We start from the raw sequence: 21,335 nt of genomic DNA, 5'->3' as shown, positions 1-21,335 counted from the left end.
AGGTTTCAGTGAATTTATGCAGTTACAAAGAGGAAGTAACAATAGCAACAATCATCCGTTGGTAAGCCATTAACAGTCAGTCTTTTTTGGAAGAAAATTATATGCTTACACTTTTAAGTGGAATTTTATTTCAGTTAGCAGCAATAGACACTCCTGATCTGAACTGGACTGTTTATGTTTCTTTCATTGTGTTTACTGCACGAGCACAAGCTTCTCAGTTTCAGGATAGTTGGCACCCTCAGAGCTCTCTTGCAGCAAACCCACAGCTGTCATGCCATGTCTGTGTATCTTGGCAGAGCAGCTCAAGAACAAAGAGAGTAGCTCTGACAGAAGTCAGCTAAGTGTTCAGAGAATCTCAGCAATGTATCAATAATACATGGCAATCTGTCTATTATTCTTGGCAGCCCATATTGTTCAACTACTATCCAGGACTTATGGGTTTTGTTTATATAAAGTGTTGGTTCATACTGAGTGTTTCTTATGATAATACTTTTTTTTCCAATACTTAATTTTTAAAATGTTTGTGACTTATTCAAAAAGAGACAGGGATGGAGGAAGGATCGTGTGTCAATCACATCTGGCTGGGGGAGAGAGTGTGTGCGCGCATGTGCGTGGAATATTGGAGTATATTCCGGAGGGTTACATATTTAGTCTCTTTGCTTTGAAAAATTACCTGCATGTTAATTGTCATAAACTCAAAATTAATCAGATAATATTACTAGTTTTACAACTTTTAGTCCTGGTTATTTACGTGGTTCCACACGTGGCATCAGTCTTACTTCTGGGTCGAGGGTTCAAGTCCCATTTTAAAGGTTTGATTACACATTGTACCCTGAGACGGAGGGAGGGCTGCATTGTTGGTGGGGCTGCCTTTTGGACGAGGAGGTAAATGCTGCTTGCTTATTCAAGTGGATCCACAGCATTATTTCACAGGGCTCTTAGATATCCTCGATAACAACATTCTCTCATCTGGTGTCACCAAAAAATAAATTATCCAGGGTCCAGAGGAGCAATTTTTTCACATAGAGGAAGGTGAGTGTCTGGAACAAGCTGCCAGAGGTAGTAGTAGAGGCGGGTAAAATTTTGTCTTTAAAAAGCATTTCGACAGTTACATGGGTAAGATGGATATAGAGGAATATGGGCCGAACATGGGCAATTGGGATTAGCTTAATGGTAAAAACTGGGCGGCATGGACAAGTTGGGGCCGAAGGGCCTGTTTCCACACAGTAAACATCTATGACTCTATCTGGTGATCCATTCATTTGTTATTTGTGTGAGCTGCTGCACTTGATCTGCTGCTGTGCTTGCTTGTACAACAACAGAATCTGCATTTCAAAACTCTTGCATCAGTATTACACGGTGTGGTGATTTCTAAGGATGTATAACTGCAAGTTCTTTCTCTCTTAATAAAATAATTTGGAATCAATTGGAAGACAGCAAATGGAACAAATCCAACATGGGCCTTTTTACAGTCAAGATGTGCACTAAAATAATCAAGGGATCAAGTGCCACAGAACTCAATTACAGAGGAACAGCAGGCACCTGCTGACACCCAGGAAAGTCTTGCTTCTAACATCACTGATGCTCTCCGGGCACGTTAGACCGACAGAAAGCAGCACATCTGCACCCCAAATCACCTAATTTGCAGAAGAGAAACATTTCCGAACTCTGAAGAGGCCCCAAACTCTGCTTGCTAATGTTTGACTTCACAGATATCCTTTCAACCCAGACTCAGGTTTGCACATAGGCACTTGCCCTCCATCAGCATCAACAGTAGTAGTCTCAGCATGTCACTCCCAGCACCAGCACCCTCCCCTCCCCCCCCACCTACATACTGAGAATAACTCTGGGAAAAGTACAGCACCTTCCATGGGCACCCTCATGCAGTTGTCGTAGGAATATTGGGGCAAACGGAAACTAGTCCTTCACACTGTGTCACTGGGTAAACAGAGATCTCTTCTGTCTTCAAAGTGTGTGATTGTCCACCACTACCACTACCACTGCCTCTTGTACACTTCATAGCAGAAATTTTAGCCTTTTTCCAGTCCAGAAAAGATCTGTGATTCTGCCCTGATTTTCTTTTTTTAAATACTTGATCCTTTCAAGAATGTAACAAGCGAGAGGGGAGTAGTCAGGTGGTAATCATGGGCAAAGGAGAATGGCACAGAGTGCTTTGGACTTATCTTGCTACATTGGTTGAAGCATTAAACTTCTCCCAGCGTTTCTGTGCTGTCCTTACAGAGAGGATGTATGCAATGGGTACCAGGGCCACATCCCTCGAGCAGCAAGGCTGGCACTGCTGGATAGCATTCTACCTGATTCTCCATGCAATTCCTCTCGGAGAGTATGCAGGTCTCCCTGTGTGTAGTGTACAGCCTTTTGGTGAGATGATGCATTCCCAACAGAACATGGGAAACTTACCAAACTTCATATCCAAGAAACTTGTATACCACTCCATCTGCTGATGAATAGTGCAATTTTCTCTACAATAGCACAATGACCAGCAGGGATTTGATTATTCATCAAGCCTCCATCCATTAAAATTTCGTCCATTTCAGTGGTCAAGCAATCACACACAATATTTGCTAATGGTGGATAAATCCCGTGAGCAACCCGAAACAGATGTCAGTTTGAGAACTTCCTCACACCCGCCCCTCCCCACACCCTATCCATGGGCATGAACCTGATATACAGATTTTAACATACATTATGTCATTAAAGAGCTTGATGCTGTAGTGTCCACTCACAATGTTGGCAGGGGGCACATGCAGGCAGCACATGTGAAGGGGATTATCCTCCACCATTGTGAGGAGGTTCCCCTTCTGTGTTTGGGGTGGGGGGGTCTTGAGGAGAGTGTCCCTTTCTTTAAAAAGGGAGCCCCATTCTCAGATTCCCAGAGTTGTTGGCGTGTTTAAGTCCCATCCTTCCAGCTGGCTGTGAGATCCCCGTCAGCACCCTGAAATTGAAGTGCTGTTAAATCAGGCGGGAAAGGGCAGCTAAAAAGCTGGTGAGTTTCGCACAGCTTTTCTCATCTGATCCAACACTGCGCAATTTTGGGAAGATTGCACCCATATTATTTCTGAAACGATGAGAGGATGGGAAGTGTTGAACTTCAAAGAGACTCGGGTGTTCTTGTTCACCAGCCACTGAAAGCTAATATGCAGCTACAGCAATAAATTAAAAAGGCAAATTATATATTGACTTTTGTTACAAAAATATCTGAATATAAATTTTAAAATGCTTTACATGAAGAGCTGAGTGGACTACTCCTGCTCTTATTTCTTATGTTATTTTGTGTATCAATTTAACCCTGATCTAGGTAAGACTTATTTCTCTTGATTATGATCATTAGATAGACGCATCTCCATTAAATTATATGCAACAACAGACTCTCCAAAAATCATTTGTCAATCATGGTCAGCTGCCAAATCAAACTGGACATTTCCAACATCACAAAATATTAAAATTATTTCTTTGGGGATTAGAATATTCCCTGAACAGGTTACATTATTGCGGAACCCACTGGGAAGGATGTGGAGAAGGCTGTGGCTGACCCACTCAATTAAAATGAATCACTTAGTTTATTAGTTGAGGGTCTTTTTGAAATGGTTGCACCTTAACCACTGAAGTGGTGCGTCAGAGCATTGCAGGCAACTGAAATGGTTGAATATAACCTCCAAGGACAATAATGGGAGGAGAGCCGTTTCTTTAGCACGAGATGATACACAGAACTGCAAGGGCAAACATAAAAGTTGGAAATATGGCAACAGAACACAAACACTCATTTGAGATGCAAAGCCTTCATTAGAATTGAAAACTAAAATAACAATTCTGATGAAGGTGCCACATCTCAAATGCCAGTGATCATTTTTTTTAAATTCATAGATCTATTTTCAGTTTTTCTATCAGATTTCTATTTTTTATTCTTTTTAATTTGACTCGTACAAAACTGCTGATACTTCAAGCACCTTGTTTAAGCTCACTGAATACTTCTGGAACTAAGTTAAAGTCAACAGAAATAAGTAATATACAGGGAGCTTTTATTAAATATCATCTTGTCCTTGAACACCTGAAAAAAATTGTGTAGTCTGAAATGTTGTTGATTACTAAAATTAGAATAAAAAGGCTTTGGGGGGGATTCAGAGTTATGTGCAGAAGCTAGAGAATGATGCAGGAAGGATGCCCAGGCAATAACAGTAAATAAGCAAGGCAAGAGGTGACCTGAAATTTAGGGGAATAGGGATGGCAGGGCAAGAGGTGGATTTCATGACCAAGCTGAGCCCAAAGAGTCATGTGAGGAGATAGGCGATAAACTATAGAAAGATGCAGGTTCAGGGCTGGGATAGGGGGGAACCTTACAAGACTTTTGACCCGGTGGGCAATGGGAAGGCAAGGAAAAGATAGTGACAGCTGATCAAATTGTCTCAAAATTAGTGACAAAAAGCCCTCTTGCACTTACTGTTGGAAGTGAGGGTGGATGAGACAGAGCAAAGTGGTTTAAGAAGATGGTAGCTTTGGATAAAGGAAGCTGGGGTTTTCTTTGTATTCCAGGGCAATCATGGAAGAGTGAGCACTTTGGCAGACAAGAAAAATCTCTGTTGTGGTCAAGCCAGATGTGGTGGTGAACAGCTAAGCCAGATGTCTGCCTTCTCCATTCAAGTCTGCATCCTTTGGATATAAGGGAATGAAGATAAGGGTCATACCAGGGGAAATGGTCATGGATAGAGAGAGAATTGATGACAAAGGTGACTAGGGTATCAAAAGTGGTGGTGAGAGTGTAATTCAACAGATCAGTGCTGTACAAGTGTTGTGGTAAACGGAGGGCCAATGGCTGGGTGGTTGGAATTTTGAGAGTGCAATTGTAAGAATATTTGGGGTTTAGGAAAGGGGGCATAGTTTCAAAGTTTGCAGATGACAACAAACGAGAACATGTAGTAAACATCACAGTAGACTTCAGAAAATCATAGACTAGTGAAGACAGCTCAAATTCAATGCAGAGAAGTGTGAAGTATGACCTTTTGGAAAGAAGATTTTTTAATTAATTGTATGAACAGTGAGACCTGGAGGTTTGGAGTACAGTAATTTTTGAAGGTAGCAGGGGAAGTTGATAAGGCGATTAAATTTGCCTGACTTTATAGAGGTGTTGGGCTGCGTTCCTTTTTCTTTACAGGCCCGCCGACTGCGCACCCTCACTGCAGGTTTCCCGGTGGTGAGGCGTGTATTCAATGGGAAATCCCATTGACAATGGCGAAATCATAAGATCCCGCTGTCAGTGAGCAAAGCGCCGCCTCAGCCACTGCGAAACATACTGTGGAGGGGGAGAATATTCCACCCACTGTCTTCTTTCACTCTTTCACTACCGTCCTCTGATCTCACAGCAGAACCTCCAGATAAGAGTGAGAAGCCCAGGGTCAGCTTTGCTAGGTCTTCTCTCCATCTGTGGCTGCTGCAGCCTCAAAAATTCATGACCTGGTGAGCCATGCTAACCCAAGTCTGGGTCATTCTCATTAGCAATGCTTCCTTTGATCTTATCCTCCCTGATGGTCAAAGAACTCAGAAATGGGATGTTAATACCATGGCTCAATTAAAGAACCATGCTGCAAAGCCTACTATAGCGGCCAATGGCTTTCTGACCCACTAACAGTCTCAATACTTTGGCAGGGTCTAGGTTTGGAGTACCAAAGCAAGGAAGCTTTGTTAAACATTTATAATTCACAATTGGCCTCTCAGCTGGAGTATTTTGCCCAATTCCATGCATCACAGAATAGAAAAGATGCCAAGACCTTGGCTGCAGAGGAAGATTATTGAAAGGCTTACAGGAATGAGGCAGTTCAACAACGTAGAGAGACTGGAGAAGTTGAGATTATTCTCCTCGCAGTAAAGGAGATTGAAGGAGATTTCATAGAAAATGAAATATGATGAAGGGTTTTGACAGCATTAGTAAAGAAACTGGCAAAGGGTCAGTTTTCAGACCAAAGGACACATTTTAATTTACTAGTTCTAACATAAGAGTGGGGAGGTTATGTTCTATGCCTTGGCTAATAAAGGAAAAGTATTCCTTATGCCTGCATAATCACCTTATCTATCTGGTCAGCAATCTTCAGGAATCTGCATTCATGAACTCAAGGTCCTCTATTCCAGCATTCTACCATTTATTGGGGAGGATTCTTCAGGCCCCCGAGCTCCCCTGAGTATGACGGTGGCCTGGAGAATTGGTTATTGGGCAAAAAATTGGTTTCGCGACAGGCACCAAACCCGTCACGATGCTCCTGGCCCAGCTCGCCCCATTCAGGTTCCCGACAAAATGAACTACTTGAAATATAATTAGCGGGCTTGCAGCCCGAGTCGTATGGCTCTCACTATTCACCCGCTTCCGCAGCGGGATCTGCAGTGCGTTGGCTTTCATACAAGTCCTCACAAGCGAGGACCTGGCATGTTGGTTGAGGAATCACCACCAACTCCTCAGCAATGAGAGACACCTCCCCACCACACCATGCGGGCATGAGGTTTATCCGACCCAACTCCCCACGCAGGCCCCCTTCCCCCTCAGACCTCCACTCAGCCTCTCTTCAGGTCACCCGCCTTGGCAGTGCCAACAGTGCACTGTCCCCTGGCACTGACACTCTGGTGCCTTGGGCCCTGAGGGGGCTCGTGGAGGTAGGCCCAGTAGCCATTTACCATTCTGCCACTGCCAGGCTGTAGAGGATGGATCCGTCAAGAGTCCTGGGAGTTGGGCGGGCTCAGGCTGGGGGCAAGGCATTAACTTCGCCACTCTTCGATGGGACGTGAGCATTGCTGGCAAAGCCAGCATTTGTTGCCCCTCTAATTGCTCTCAAGAATGTGGTGGTAAGTCACCTTCTTGCCGCTGCAGTCTATCTGGTGCAGGTACACCCACAGTCTTGCTGGAAAAGCAGTTCCAACATCTTGGTCCAATGATAGTGAAGGAACTGCATCATAGTTTCAAGTTAGGATGATAGGTGACTTGGAGGGGAAATTGGAGGGTGTGGTGTTCCCATACAACTGCTGACCTTGTCCTTCTAGGTGATAGAGGTTGTGGCTTTGGAAGATGCTGTCAAAGGAGCCTTGGCAAGTTTTGATTTGATTTATTATTGTTGCTGCAGTGCATGCATGCAGTGATGGTACACATTGCAGCCATGGCAATAGAGGGAGTGAATGTGGAAGATGGTGGATGGGTTGCCAATCAAGCGAGCTGCTTTGTCCTGGATGGTGCCAATTTGCTTAAATGTTGCTGGAACTGCACCCATCCAAGAAATGGAGAGTATTCCATCAGGCACCTCACTTGCACCTGGTAAGATAGATTGTGGGGAGACAGGAGATAAGTTATTCGCCACAGAATATCTACCACCTGACCTGATGTTTTAGTCACAGTATTTTATATGGTTGGTTCAGTTCAATTTCAGGTCAATGGTAACCCCCCCCAAGATGCTGATAGTGGGGGATTCAGTGATGGTAATGCCATTGAACATCTTGGGGAGATGGTTAGGTTTGCTTTTGTTGGAGATGGTCAATGCTCAGCAATTGTGTAGCATGATTTAGGCAGTTGATGTCATATACATGGATTTTAGTAAGGCGTTTGATAAAGTCCCCTATGGTCGGCTTATGATGAAAGTAAGGAGGTGTGGGATAGAGGGAAAGTTGGCCGATTGGATAGGTAACTGGCTATCTGACCGAAGACTGAGGGTGGTGGTGGATGGAAAAATTTTGGACTGGAGGCAGGTTGCTAGCGGAGTGCCACAGGGATCAGTGCTTGGTCCTCTGCTCTTTGTGATTTTTATTAATGACTTAGAGGAGGGGGCTGAAGGGTGGATCAGTAAATTTGCTGATGACACCAAGATTGGTGGAGTAGTGGATGAGGTGGAGGGCTGTTGTAGACTGCAAAGAAACATAGATAGGATGCAAAGCTGGGCTGAAAAATGGCACATGGAGTTTAACCCTGATAAATGTGAGGTGATTCATTTTGGTAGGACAAATTTAAATGTGGATTACAGGGTCAAAGGTAGGGTTCTGAAGACTGTGGAGGAACAGAGAGATCTTGGGGTCCATATCCACCGATCTCTGAAGGTTGCCACTCAAGTGGATAGAGCTCTAAAGAAGGCCTATAGTGTGTTAGCTTTTATAACAGGGGGTTGGAGTTTAAGAGTCGTGGGGTTATGCTGCAACTGTACAGGATCTTGGTGAGACCACATTTGGAATATTGTGTACAGTTCTGGTCACCTCACTATAAGAAGGATGTGGAAGCGCTGGAAAGAGTGCAAAGGAGATTTACCAGGATGCTGTCTGGTTTGGAGGGTAGGTCTTATGAGGAAAGGTTGAGGAAGCTAGGGCTGTTCTCTCTGGAGCGGAGGAGGTTGAGGGGAGACTTAATAGAGGTTTATAAAATGATGAAGGAGATAGGTAGAGTGAACGTTCAAAGACTATTTCCTCGGGTGGATGGAGCTATTACAAAGGGGCATAACTATAGGGTTCATGGTGGGAGATATAGGAAGGATGTCCGAGGTAGGTTCTTTACTCAGAGAGTGGTTGGGGTGTGGAATGGACTGCCTGCAGTGATAGTGGAGTCAGACGCTTTAGGAACATTGAAGCGGTTATTGGATAGGCACATGGAGCACACCAGGATGATAGGGAGTGGGATAGCTTGATCTTGGTTTCAGATAAAGCTCGGCACAACATCATGGGCCGAAGGGCCTGTTCTGTGCTGTACTGTTCTATGTTCTATGAATATTATTTACCACTTATCAGCCTGAGCCTGAAAACTCTCCAGATCTTGCTGCACACTGGCGCAGACTGCTTCAGTACCTGAGGAGTAACAAATGGTGCTGAACATTATGCAAATATCAGTGAGGTGAAAACCCCTACTTCTGACATGATGATGCAGGGAGGGTCATTGATGAAGTCGCTGAAGATGGTTGACGTGGGCATGACCCTGAGAAATGACTGTAGTGATATCCTGGGACTGAGATGATTGGTCTCCATCAACCACAACTTTTGTGCATGGTATAACTCCTGCGCATTCATTCCCCAACGTTCGGATATTAACATCTCATCAGCCAGTTGAGCTGTGTGACGTTAGGCTGGCATCCATTTATAGTGTTCTAGCACACGCTACTGCTACTAATAGAATGTCATGAACAAAGAACAGCACAGGAACAGGCCCTTCAGCCCTCCAAGCCTGTGCCGATTATGGTGCCCTTACGAAGTAAAAATAAAACCTTCTGCCCTTACTCGGTCCGTATCCCTTTATTCCCTCTCTTTTCATGTACCCATCCAGATGCCTCTTAAATGTTGCTAACGTGCCTCCTCTGGCAACACGTTCCAGGCACCCACCACTCTGCGTGAAAAACCTCCCCCACACATCTCCCGTAAACTGTCCCTCTCTCACTTTGAACCTGTGCCCCCATGTAATTGGCACTTTCACCCTGGGAAAAAGCCTCTGACTATCCACCCTGTCTCTACCTCTCAATTTTGTAGACCTCTATCAGGTCTCCCCTCACCTCCATCTTTCCATGAAAACAATTCTGGTTTATTCAACTTCTCCTCATAATCAACACGTTCGAGACCAGGCAACATCCTGGTGAACCTTCTTTGCACTCTCTCCAAAGCTTCCACATCCTTCTGATAATGTAGTGACCAGAACTGCACGCAATACTCCAAATGCGGCCTAACCAAGGTTTTATATAGCTGCAACATGATTTCCCAGCTCTTGTACTCAATGCCCCAGCTAATGAAGGCAAGCATGTCACATGCCTTCTTAATCACCTTGGCCACCTATGTTGCCACTTTTAGGGAACTGTGGACATGCATGCCCAGATCCCTCTGTATGTTAATGTTAACATGTTAACACTGAAATTTGATCTTCCAAAATGCATCACCTCGCATTTGTTGGGATTAAATTCCATCTGCCATTTCTGTGCCCAAGTCTCCAATCTAACTATATCCTGTTGTATCCTCTGACAATCCCTGGCACTACCAAAAACTCCACCAATCTTTGTGTCATCTGCAAATTTACTAATCAGACCACCCACATTTTCCTCCAGATCATTTATATACTACAAACAACAGAGATCCTAGCACTGATCCCTGCGGAACACCATTAGCTACAGATCTCCATTCTGAAAAAAACCCTTCCACTGCTCCTCTCAGTCTTCTCTGACCAAGCCCGTTCTATATCCATCTAGCCAGCCCACCCCAAATCCCATGCGATTTTCACTTTTGTACCAGTCTGCTATGTGGGACCATGTCAAATGCCTTACTAAAGGCCATATAAACTACATCCATAGTCCTTCCCTCAGCGATTATCTTTCTCACCTCTTCAAAAAACTCAATCAGGTTGGTGAGACATCACCTTCCCCGTACAAAACCATGCTGCCTGTCACTAACTAGTCCATTTTCTTCCAAATGTGCATATAGCCTGTCCCTCAGTATCTTCCCCATAAGCTCCCCCACCACTGATGTCAGGCTCACTGGCCCATAACTTTCTGGAATGTCCCTGCTTCCTTTCTTAAACAAGGGGAACAACATTGGCTATTCTCCAGTCCTCTGGAACCTCGCCTGTGGTCAAAAATGATATGAAAGTATCTGTTAAGGCCCCAGCTATTTCTCCCCTTGCCTCCCGCATTAACCTGAGATAGATCCGATCCGGCCTCAGGGACTTATCTACCTTAAAGCAATTTAGGATACCCAACACTTCCTTCTTCAATATATAGACATTCTCCAGAGCGTTCACACACCCATCCCTGACCTGAACATCCATCATGTCCTTTGCATTGGTGAATACTGATACAAAGTACTCATTAAGGATCTCACCCATTTTCTGTGCTCCACACATAACTTCCCTCCATTGTCCTTAAGTGAGCCTACCCTTTCTCTTGCTACACTCTTGCTCCTAATATAGGCATGTTATGGCAATGTCGGGGAACACAGAGAGCAGTTCAATCCTCTGTAGTGTTACTACAAGTGATGCTATGTGAAGCAATTTGGCACCCAAATAAAAGAAGATGCATCAGTCAGAATTTTACATATAAAGTTCGACTGCGTGCCCGACCTGGAAGCACGTAAAAGGAGAATATATCAGGCATGTGTTCTAACGTCATCGTGTCCTCGTGCGATACTTCAGTCGACAGGTGTGCACGTGAATCAGAAGTGTGCCTGCCAACAATCAAGATTCCAATTTAAATTTAACAGCAGTTGACTGGGATTTTACATTGCCAGTCTTGCTTTTACGGTTGCCGGGCGGGCCGATTGGCCTTTGCAATTTACTTTCAACCTCAATCCAAAGTGAAATTAAATTAAATTAATCAAATAAAATTAACATATGTGCCAGGAGACTGAGGTCTGCGTATGTTGAGCTTCCGTACACACTCGTGGCACAGATTTTCCACTGATAGTTATTTTTCACAGACCCACAGCTTCCTGGGACAACTCCTTAGAGGTTGTCCTCCGAGGGTGTCCTTTGAGGGAGCACATTGGAACCACCAGCCTGCACATTCCCATTTTCCCAGTGCCCCCCTCGCGAGCAATGCTTGGCCTTCCACAGAGCGCCTTTCACGCTGGATGACCGTTAATTGGCTATTCGGTGTAATATCACTTTAACAATGTGATCCCAGGTAAGCACAGTAAAGAAGTTTAACAACACCAGGTTAAAGTCCAACAGGTTTATTTGGGTGTGGCTTTTGCTACCAAATAAACCTGTTGGTCTTTAACCTGGTGTTGTTAAACTTCTTACTGTGTTTACCCCAGTCCAACGCCGGCATCTCCACATCATCCCAGGTAAGAGCAGGTTCCATATCCACTCCCATCCGTGCAGGCACGCCCCAAATGTAAAAACCAGACCGACTGTAAATCTATGAATATCTGCAAGGTTTTGCTGTAATCTCTCATGGGGACTATTCTAACAAAGTTGATATTTCAAACATTAAACAGTCTTTTCTCCTTAAAGAGGCTGGTAGCCCTCCTGCACATTCCTAACATTATCCTCTTTCTGAGACTTTTAAACATTTTACTTTCTTGTTTGAAACTAATCCAATCTAACAGAGTTTGCACAAACATGTTCATGAAATATCAATCTGAGGAGAAATCAGACTGCAGCAAGAAACAAACCATCCTTACCTCAGTAGGACCACACTGTCTGACATGAAGGCGCCAATGGTTACATCTGGAGGGAAAGAAGACATGCTGATTAATTTATCAACCCAGCACTGCTTCTCCTCAGGAGATTTTCTTTTTCTATTTTGCAGTAAGACAATATTTTTCACCACTCAACCACTCAAACTACAATGGCTTGAGAATATTTAATCTCTTCTCTTAAAGGATACCTTAACCAGACCCCAGGAGGGATCTTCTGGCCACACCAGCTATCAGGATCATCCGGACCTACCGAAGGTCAACGGACCTTTGGCTAGCCCACTGCATCCACCGTGGCAGGTTCCGCCACAGCAGGGCTGTGCTCATTTGGAGAGCTGGTGCAAACACAATAGGCTGAATGGCCTCCTTCTGTGCCGTAACAATACCGTGATACTGTGAAATCCCAGCCTCCATCTGGAGTTGTACAGTTTAGGGCACCAGGATTCAAGAAAGAATTCACCCGAATAAAGCAGGCATAAAAGGTTAAATTATAAAAATTGATTGCATGAACTTGGCTTGTACTTGGGAATAATAAAGGGATATAATTGAGGCCTTTAAAGTGTCAAAAGGATTTGACAGTCTTGATATTTTATCTGCTGGAGGAATCCAGATTAAGCAGCATTATCTCAAAATTAGGAGTGAAATCATTAAGTAATGCTTCCACACAAAGTTTAATAGACATCTGGAATTATCTTCTTCAAACGTCTGGGGAGGCTGAGACATTTGAAATTTTCAAGACAGAGAGATTGATACATTTTTGATAGCTAAGGGTATCAGGGATCGGGAACAAGGATGAATTTGAGGTCCAAATCAGCCATGACCTAGTTGAGTGGCAGAAAAGGTTACAGATGCTGAAAGATCCAGTTTCAAAAGACAATGTTATGTACTAACACATAACATTGTGGAAAGATAAAATGCAGACTCTACAGAGAAAGGACCTGGTTTGATCCAGGCATAAGGGGGTGGTGAGGACCGTGGCAGCGTTATATGAAAATCAAGGGCCCAAGTCAGCGCATATTGTTTTACTATTCATATTGCTGGCTTGTTAAAAGTAATGATTATCTTTCTGATCAGAAAATATAGGGATGATTGAAGGAGAAATGGAGTATAATTCGTAAAAAGACAGGAACTCAAATATGGAAGACATACTGCTAATATCAGAAACATTGTTGCAGTGCAAAAAGTATTTCAGACAGACTTGGTCTGTAAAACAGATAAATGTCTTGCCAAAACATCACTGAAATGCAATGTACAATGAAGTACACATTCCCAGACAGAGCTCCATAACTCAATATGTATCAGGGCAATCGACATTGAATGTCCAATTTCATCATAGTTCCTCTGTACATTAACAAATGACTCAAATATTAAGTGTGTTCTTAGTCTTTAGCCTAATCAAGGGGGTCCAATGATTTAGGGGCTTAAGGTTTGTTTCACCTATTTCCTGGCCCACCATGGCACTCTGCCCACCAACTCATAATTTTTCATCCATTAAATTTGATGCAAATCAAAGACTGGAAAAGAAAGACATAGTATCTTTCACAACCATCAGATGTCCCAAAGCACAACACAGCCAATGAAGTGATAATTAGTCCACAAGGAACCAAAGGCAACTCTCTCCATTCGGGAGAAATAATTAACTACACAGCTTGAAGAGCACCACTCCATATCAATGGCGGGGCACAGTAAAGGGGCAGGCTTTCCTGGACTACCACAGCTGGTATAGGAATTGAACCCCAAGCCATTGGTGTTACTTTGCACTATATTCTATCCAGCTAGCCAAAGGAGCTACCAACCTCAATACAATGAACCACAACCATAATGATCCCACAAACAAGAATAATGAGTAGTTAATCTGTTCTTGGTATACTGATTAGAAGACCAGGCATTAGGCAACGGCCAAAATAAATCACATCATGCAGTGTGGTGAACCATCGTTGGTTCCCACTGTGGGGTTGTTCTAATGTTGTTGTTGGGCTAGGGTGTTCACACTGTGGGATTGTTCTAATGTTGTTGTTGGGCTAGGGTGTTTACACTGTGGGATTAATACACCTGTGGTTGTCGCTGTTGTGGCACATCCCAGTCGGGCCCCGCCTCCTGGGAGAGGTATAAGACCCCCTGCTCGGGCGGGACCTCGTCAGTCTGGAGTGGTGTACTTATGTTCTAATAGTTCCATTGTTAGGCAATAAAAGCCTTCAGTTACCAAAGCCTTGTGTCTTGTGCTCGATTGACGTGCATCAATTTTATTGCCTAACACTAAGCTCGACGGAAAGGAGAGTATGGAACAAATACTAAAGCCAGAGCGTCTGACGCTGGATCCACGTGCGGTCGGCGCCTCTAACACCTTCGACCACTGGCTGAAGTGTTTCGAGGACTACCTGGCAGCCTCTGCAGCGGTCATCACAGATGACGACAGACTCCGGGTCCTCCATGCGAGGGTAAGCGACACTGTCTACCTCGCGATCCGTGCGGCCACCACTTACCCGAGGGCCCTCGAGCTTTTAAAAAAGCGCTACACGAGACCTCCCAACGAGATCCACGCTCGTTACCTCCTCGCTACACGACGTCGGCAGTCGGGCGAAACCATGGAGGATTACGCCAATGAGCTCTTGCAGCTTGCCAGGGGCTGCGACTGCAAAGCTGTGTCGGCTGAGCAGTACATGTACGACCTCGCCCGAGATGCGTTTGTGGCAGGGGTAGGGTCTTCGTACATCCGTCTCAAGCTGCTGGAAAAGGGGAATCTCAACCTGACCCAAGCTATGGAGACGGCTGAAATGCTTGAGGCGGCTTCGAAGAGCTTGGTCCTGTATCCGGAGGACCACATGGAGACAACGTGGCAGGTGCAGTCACAAATCCCTCCTCGCCCCACGGGCTCGAAGTGCAGTATTATGGCGTGCTCCCATGTAGACCCGATGACGGCGGCCGCCCCAGGCGGCCCGCGGTGCTACTTCTGCGGAGGAGCCAAGCATCCACGACAAAAGTGTCCTGCTAAAGCAGTGGTCTGTAATCAATGCGGTAAAAAGGGGCACTACGCGAAGGTCTGCAGATCGAAGCCCAAGAACGGCAGTGCAGCCTGTGACCCTCCAGAAAGGGGATCATCACCATCGACGTCGAAGTACCCACGGGGTCCGTCCACGTGCGAGTCCAGGACGACGCCATTGTGGTCGGCGGAGTTGGGGGAGGATGACCACCAGGAGTCGCTACGCTTGGCGCCCTCAACCATGTGCGATTCATGGGGGCGGCCATTTTGGTTGACGACGACCAGGAGCGACCAGCAGGGGTCCTCAGCATCGACCTCAGCTGCCTGCAGTGACGTCCAAGGGCCAACGGTGGCATCAATCACCCTGGACCAGGCTAAGCACCACAGGCTTGACTGTTCAATGATGAACATTAAGGTAAATGGTCGTACAGTTTATTGTCTGTTTGACAGCGGGAGCACTGAGAGCTTTATTCACCCTGACACTGTAAAGAGGTGTGGACTCCAGGTTCTACCTGCCAAACAGACAATTTCTATGGCATCACGGTCCCGATCTGTACCGGTTCAAGGACGTTGTGTGGTAACTCTGAAAGTGCAGGGCACAATTTACGAGCGATACAGGCTCCTTGTGTTGCCACATCTTTGCGCACCAATTCTCCTCGGACTAAACTTTATGGTCCACATGAAGAGTGTGATCCTACAGTACGGTGGGCCACTCCCTTCGCTGACAGTAGGGGACCAGCTGCAGCCTCCAAATTGTCCAAAGCGCCCCGCATGCAATCTTTCCACATTAAAGATCACCACACCCTCTTTATTTAAGAATCTGGTACCAGGCTGCAAGCCCATCGCTACTAAAAGTAGGCGTTACAGCGCTGAAGATCAGATCTTCATCAGATCTGAGGTTCAGCGGCTCCTCAAAGAAGGGATCATACAGCCCAGTGTTAGTCCGTGGAGAGCACAGGTCGTGGTGGTTAAGAGCGGGAACAAACCCCGGATGGTCATTGATTACAGTCAGACCATTAACCGATATACGTAGCTGGATGCGTATCCTCTCCCGCGCATATCTGATATGGTCAATCAGATTGCGCAGTACCGGGTGTTCTCCACCATAGACCTTAAGTCCGCCTACCACCAACTCCCCATCCGCCCAGAGGACCGACATTACACGGCTTTTGAGGCGGATGGTCGTCTGTATCAGTTTCTTAGGGTTCCATTTGGTGTCACCAATGGGGTCTCGGTCTTCCAGCGTGCTATGGACCGAATGGTGGACCAGAACGGGCTGCGGGCTACCTTCCCGTACCTGGATAATGTCACCATCTGCGGCCGTGATCAGCAGGACCATGACACAAATCTCCAGAACTTTTTGCGCACTGCATCTCGCCTGAATCTGACCTACAACAGGGAGAAGTGTGTATTCCGTACGCGCCGGTTAGCCATCCTGGGATACGTAGTGGAAAACGGGGTCATTGGCCCTGATCCCGACCGTATGCGCCCCCTTGCTGAACTTCCTTTGCCCGCTAGCGCAAAAGCACTGAGAAGATGCCTAGGCTTCTTCTCCTATTATGCGCAGTGGGTCCCCAACTACGCGGACAAAGCCCGTCCGCTTATTAAGTCCACAACTTTTCCACTCACGCCAGAGGCCCAATTGGCCTTCAAGGCATTGAAACACGACATTGCGAAAGCCACGATGCACGCGGTGGACGAATCCATCCCTTTTCAGGTGGAAAGTGATGCATCTGATTTCGCCCTGGCCGCCACACTAAACCAGGCAGGCAGGCCCGTCGCGTTTTTTTCCCGCACCCTCCAAGGTCCCGAAATTCGGCATTCAGCGGTGGAAAAGGAGGCCCAGGCCATTGTGGAGGCCGTCAGACACTGGCGCCATTACCTGGCGGGGAAGCGGTTCACCCTGATCACGGACCAGCGGTCCGTGGCGTTTATGTTCAATAACACGCAGAGGGGCAAGATCAAGAACGACAAGATCTTGCGGTGGAGAATTGAGCTCTCCACCTATAATTACGATATCATGTATCGTCCAGGGAAACTCAATGAGCCCTCGGATGCCCTCTCGCGCGGAACATGCGCTACTATGCAGGAGGACCGCTTAAATGCCCTCCATAATGACCTGTGCCATCCTGGGGTCACTCGGCTCTACCACTTCATCAAAGCCCGCAACCTGCCTTACTCGGTGGAGGACGTCAGGTCAGTGACAAGGAGCTGTCGGATTTGCGCGGAATGCAAACCGCACTTTTACCGACCTGACCGGGCACATTTGGTCAAGGCCACTCGCCCCTTCGAGAGGCTGAGTGTGGATTTTAAGGGCCCCCTTCCCTCAACAGATCGGAACGTGTACTTTCTTAACATCATAGACGAGTACTCCCGGTTCCCGTTTGTTGTCCCCTGTGCGGACACGTTGACTGCCACGGTGATCAAGGCATTCCGTGATCTTTTTACCCTGTTCGGGTACCCCAGCTATATACATAGCGACAGGGGCTCGTCGTTCATGAGTAATGACTTGAGGCAATTCCTGCTCTCATACGGGATTGCCTCTAGTAGGACCACGAGTTACAACCCTAGGGGCAATGGACAGGTGGAAAGAGAGAATGCTACAGTCTGGAAGGCTGTCCTATTGGCGCTGAAGTCCAAAGGCCTTCCAGTCTCCCATTGGCAGGAGGTCCTCCCAAATGCGCTTCACTCCATTCGCTCCCTCTTGTGTACGGCAACCAAAGCTACTCCCCACAAGAGGATGTTCTCATTCCCTCGGAAGTCGTCCTCGGGGATATCTTTACCAGCCTGGTGGACGTACCCAGGACCCGTCCTTCTGCGGCGACATGTAAGGGCCCGCAAGTCCGACCCCTTGGTCGAACCGGTCCACCTCCTCCACGCCAACCCTCAGTATGCCTATGTGGCATATCCTGACGGGCGAGAGGACACAGTCTCGATCCGAGACCTGGCGCCCGCAGGGAACGTAGCAACTCCTGTCGCTCCCATACCCCCAGTCACGAATCCCTTATCTCTTATTTCTCCCCCGGACGTGGCGCGGTCAGCACCGGGACCAGTGCATAACAGTTATACTCCACTGTACAGCTTGCCTGAGACTCGGAGATCGGCGCCATCGCAGAATGTACCGGGATCCCCTGCACTACCGCTTCATCAGGGTCAACCGGCCCGTGAGTCCGCGAGAGGACAGCCGGACGCTGTTTTGGAGAGAACGCCACCGCAAGCACTTGCTCCGGTGTCACCGCCGGTATTGAGGAGGTCACAACGACGGTGCGGTCCTCCAGACCGTCTGGACTTGTAGATTGTTGACTTTTTTTTTCATATAGTCTGTTTTCACACCCCGCCGGCCTTTGTTCTCAAAGGAGGGGTGAATGTGGTGAACCATCGTTGGTTCCCACTGTGGGGTTATTCTAATGTTGTTGTTGGGCTAGGGTGTTCACACTGTGGGATTGTTCTAATGTTGTTGTTGGGCTAGGGTGTTCACACTGTGGGATTGTTCTAATGTTGTTGTTGGGCTAGGGTGTTCACACTGTGGGATTGTTCTAATGTTGTTGTTGGGCTAGGGTGGGATTAATACACCTGTGGTTGTCGCTGTTGTGGCACATCCCAGTCGGGCCCCGCCTCCTGGGAGAGGTATAAGACCCCCTGCTCGGGCGGGACCTCGTCAGTCTGGAGTGGTGTACTTATGTTCTAATAGTTCCATTGTTAGGCAATAAAAGCCTTCAGTTACCGAAGCCTTGTGTCTTGTGCTCGATTGACGTGCATCATGCAGCAAGAGCGTGTCCTTTATATGTTATAAACTCTGCGATTCTGAGACTTTCAGATATCATTTTGTCTTCAACAGAGAGGGTGTGGGTTTTTTGTTTCAAAAATATCCAGCAGTTCGTTACAACAAGTTAATTAGGAACTTGAAGTGTTACTATCCCCGTAAAGACAAATAAATGATAGAAGTTGAACTTCTAGTTACTGTTCGAAAGGGTTACATAGCAAGATTTCAAGTTTTAAGGCTTTTACTGTTAAAAAAAACAAACTAAAAGCAACATTTTCTACACACTATTCAGTAGGCAACTTCTACTCTAAACTATAGAAAAGATTCTCCATTTAATTTATAATACAACCAAAACTCCTTCAGTACTTTATTCTGTCCCTTAAGTGGACACTTTCAGGGTGATTCTCCCCAAAAGATTCTAAGTGTCGAATTCGCAAAAAAACTGGAGTAAGTCCTGCTGGTTGAGTTTCAAAATGAATCTCCCACACTCTTAATAGTTGGATAATAGTGGGAAATGAGGATATGGCTGAGTCTTTAAATACGTTTTTTGTGTCGGTCTTCACAGTGGAGGACACAAATAGTTTGCCAAATATTAACGATAGAGGGTTGGCAGCAGGAGAAATACTTAATACGATTAATGTTACCAGAGAGGCAGTGCTGGGTAGACTAATGGGACTGAAGGTGGACAAGTCCCCGGGTCCGGATGGAATGCATCCCAGGGTATTGAAAGAAATGTCAGAGGTAATAGTGGATGCGTTAGTGATTATTTATCAAAACTCGTTGCATTCTGGGGTAGTGCCGGTTGATTGGAAAACGGCTAATGTTACGCCGCTGTTTAAAAAAGGAAGGAGACAAAAGGCGGGTAACTATAGGCCGGTCAGCTTAACGTCTGTAGTAGGGAAAATGCTGGAATCCATTATTAAAGAGGAGATAGCAGGGCATCTGGATAGAAATGGTTCGATCAATCAGACGCAGCATGGATTCATGAGGGGAAAGTCGTGCTTGACGAACATGTTGGATTTTTATGAAGATGTGACGAGGGCGGTTGATAGAGGAGAACCGGTGGATGCGGTGTTTTTGGATTTCCAAAAGGCGTTTGATAAGGTGCCCCATAAAAGGCTGCTGAAGAAGATTAGGGCACACGGAGTTGGGGGTAGTGTGTTAAAGTGGATTGGGGACTGGCTATCCGACAGGAAGCAAAGAGTCGGAATAAATGGGTGTTTTTCCGGTTGGAGGAAGGTAACTAGTGGCGTGCCGCAGGGATCGGTACTCGGGCCGCAACTGTTTACCATTTATATAGATGATCTGGAGGAGGGGACGGAGTGTAGGGTAACGAAGTTTGCAGACGACACAAAGATAAGTGGAAAAGTGAATCGTGTGGAGGACGGAGAAGATCTGCAGAGAGATTTGGACAGGCTGAGCGAGTGGGCGAGGATATGGCAAATGGAGTATAACGTTGATAAATGCGAGGTTATACACTTTGGAGGAAATAATAACAAATGGGATTACTATCTCAATGGAAACAAATTAAAACATGCTACCGTGCAAAGGGACCTGGGGGTCCTTGTGCATGAGACGCAAAAGCCCAGTCTGCAGGTACAACAGGTGATCAAGAAGGCAAATGGGATGTTGGCCTATATTGCGAAGGGGATAGAATATAAAAGCAGGGATGTCTTGATGCACCTGTACAGGGCATTGGTGAGGCCGCAGCTGGAATACTGTGTGCAGTATTGGTCCCCTTATATGAGGAAGGATATATTGGCATTGGAGGGAGTGCAGAGAAGGTTCACCAGGTTGATACCGGAGATGAGGGGTTTGGATTATGAGGAGAGGCTGAGGAGATTGGGTTTGTACTCGTTGGAGTTTAGAAGGATGAGGGGGGATCTTATGGAGACTTATAAGATAATGCGGGGGCTGGATAGGGTGGAGGCGGAGAGATTCTTTCCACTTAGTAAGGAAGTTAAAACTAGAGGACACAGCCTCAAAATAAAGGGGGGTCGGTTTAAGACAGAGTTGAGGAGGAACTTCTTCTCCCAGAGGGTGGTGAATCTCTGGAATTCTCTGCCCACTGAGGTGGTGGAGGCTACCTCGCTGAATATGTTTAAAGCGCGGATGGACGGATTCCTGAGCGGTAAGGGAATTAAGGGTTATGGGGATCAGGCGGGTAAGTGGTACTGATCCACGTCAGATCAGCCATGATCTTATTGAATGGCGGGGCAGGCTCGAGGGGCTAGATGGCCTACTCCTGCTCCTATTTCTTATGTTCTTATGTTCTCTGTACACTGCAGAGTGCCTCAGCTTGAATCAGTCTAAAATTAGTGGGCGGGGCCTATTCCCATTGGAAACAACCCCCCCACCCCCTCACCAACCACCACCATCATCCCGATGGCCAGCCCCGAATGCTGGCCTCCCTCCCTCTGTCACTCAACCCAAAGTGCAGAGTGGCAGTGG

At 46.4% G+C, this 21,335-nt stretch overlaps 1 protein-coding gene across 2 annotated transcripts in view; it reads right to left on the bottom strand.

Moving 5' to 3' along the window:
* The window catches only part of itga9 (integrin, alpha 9), a 493,651-nt gene that overhangs the window by 333,352 nt on the left and 138,964 nt on the right, over positions 1-21,335 (bottom strand). For both annotated transcript variants that reach the window (XM_078216645.1, XM_078216646.1), the window contains exon 13: positions 12,127-12,172. In XM_078216645.1, the coding sequence (XP_078072771.1) occupies positions 12,127-12,172 (46 nt within the window). The remainder of the gene's footprint in view (positions 1-12,126; positions 12,173-21,335) is intronic.

The sequence above is a fragment of the Mustelus asterias genome, chromosome 7, assembly GCF_964213995.1.
Source record: "Mustelus asterias chromosome 7, sMusAst1.hap1.1, whole genome shotgun sequence".
Taxonomy (NCBI): Eukaryota; Metazoa; Chordata; class Chondrichthyes; order Carcharhiniformes; family Triakidae; genus Mustelus; species Mustelus asterias.
The sequence above is the reverse complement of the archived record's forward strand: the minus strand, read 5'-3'. Positions and strand labels throughout refer to the sequence as shown.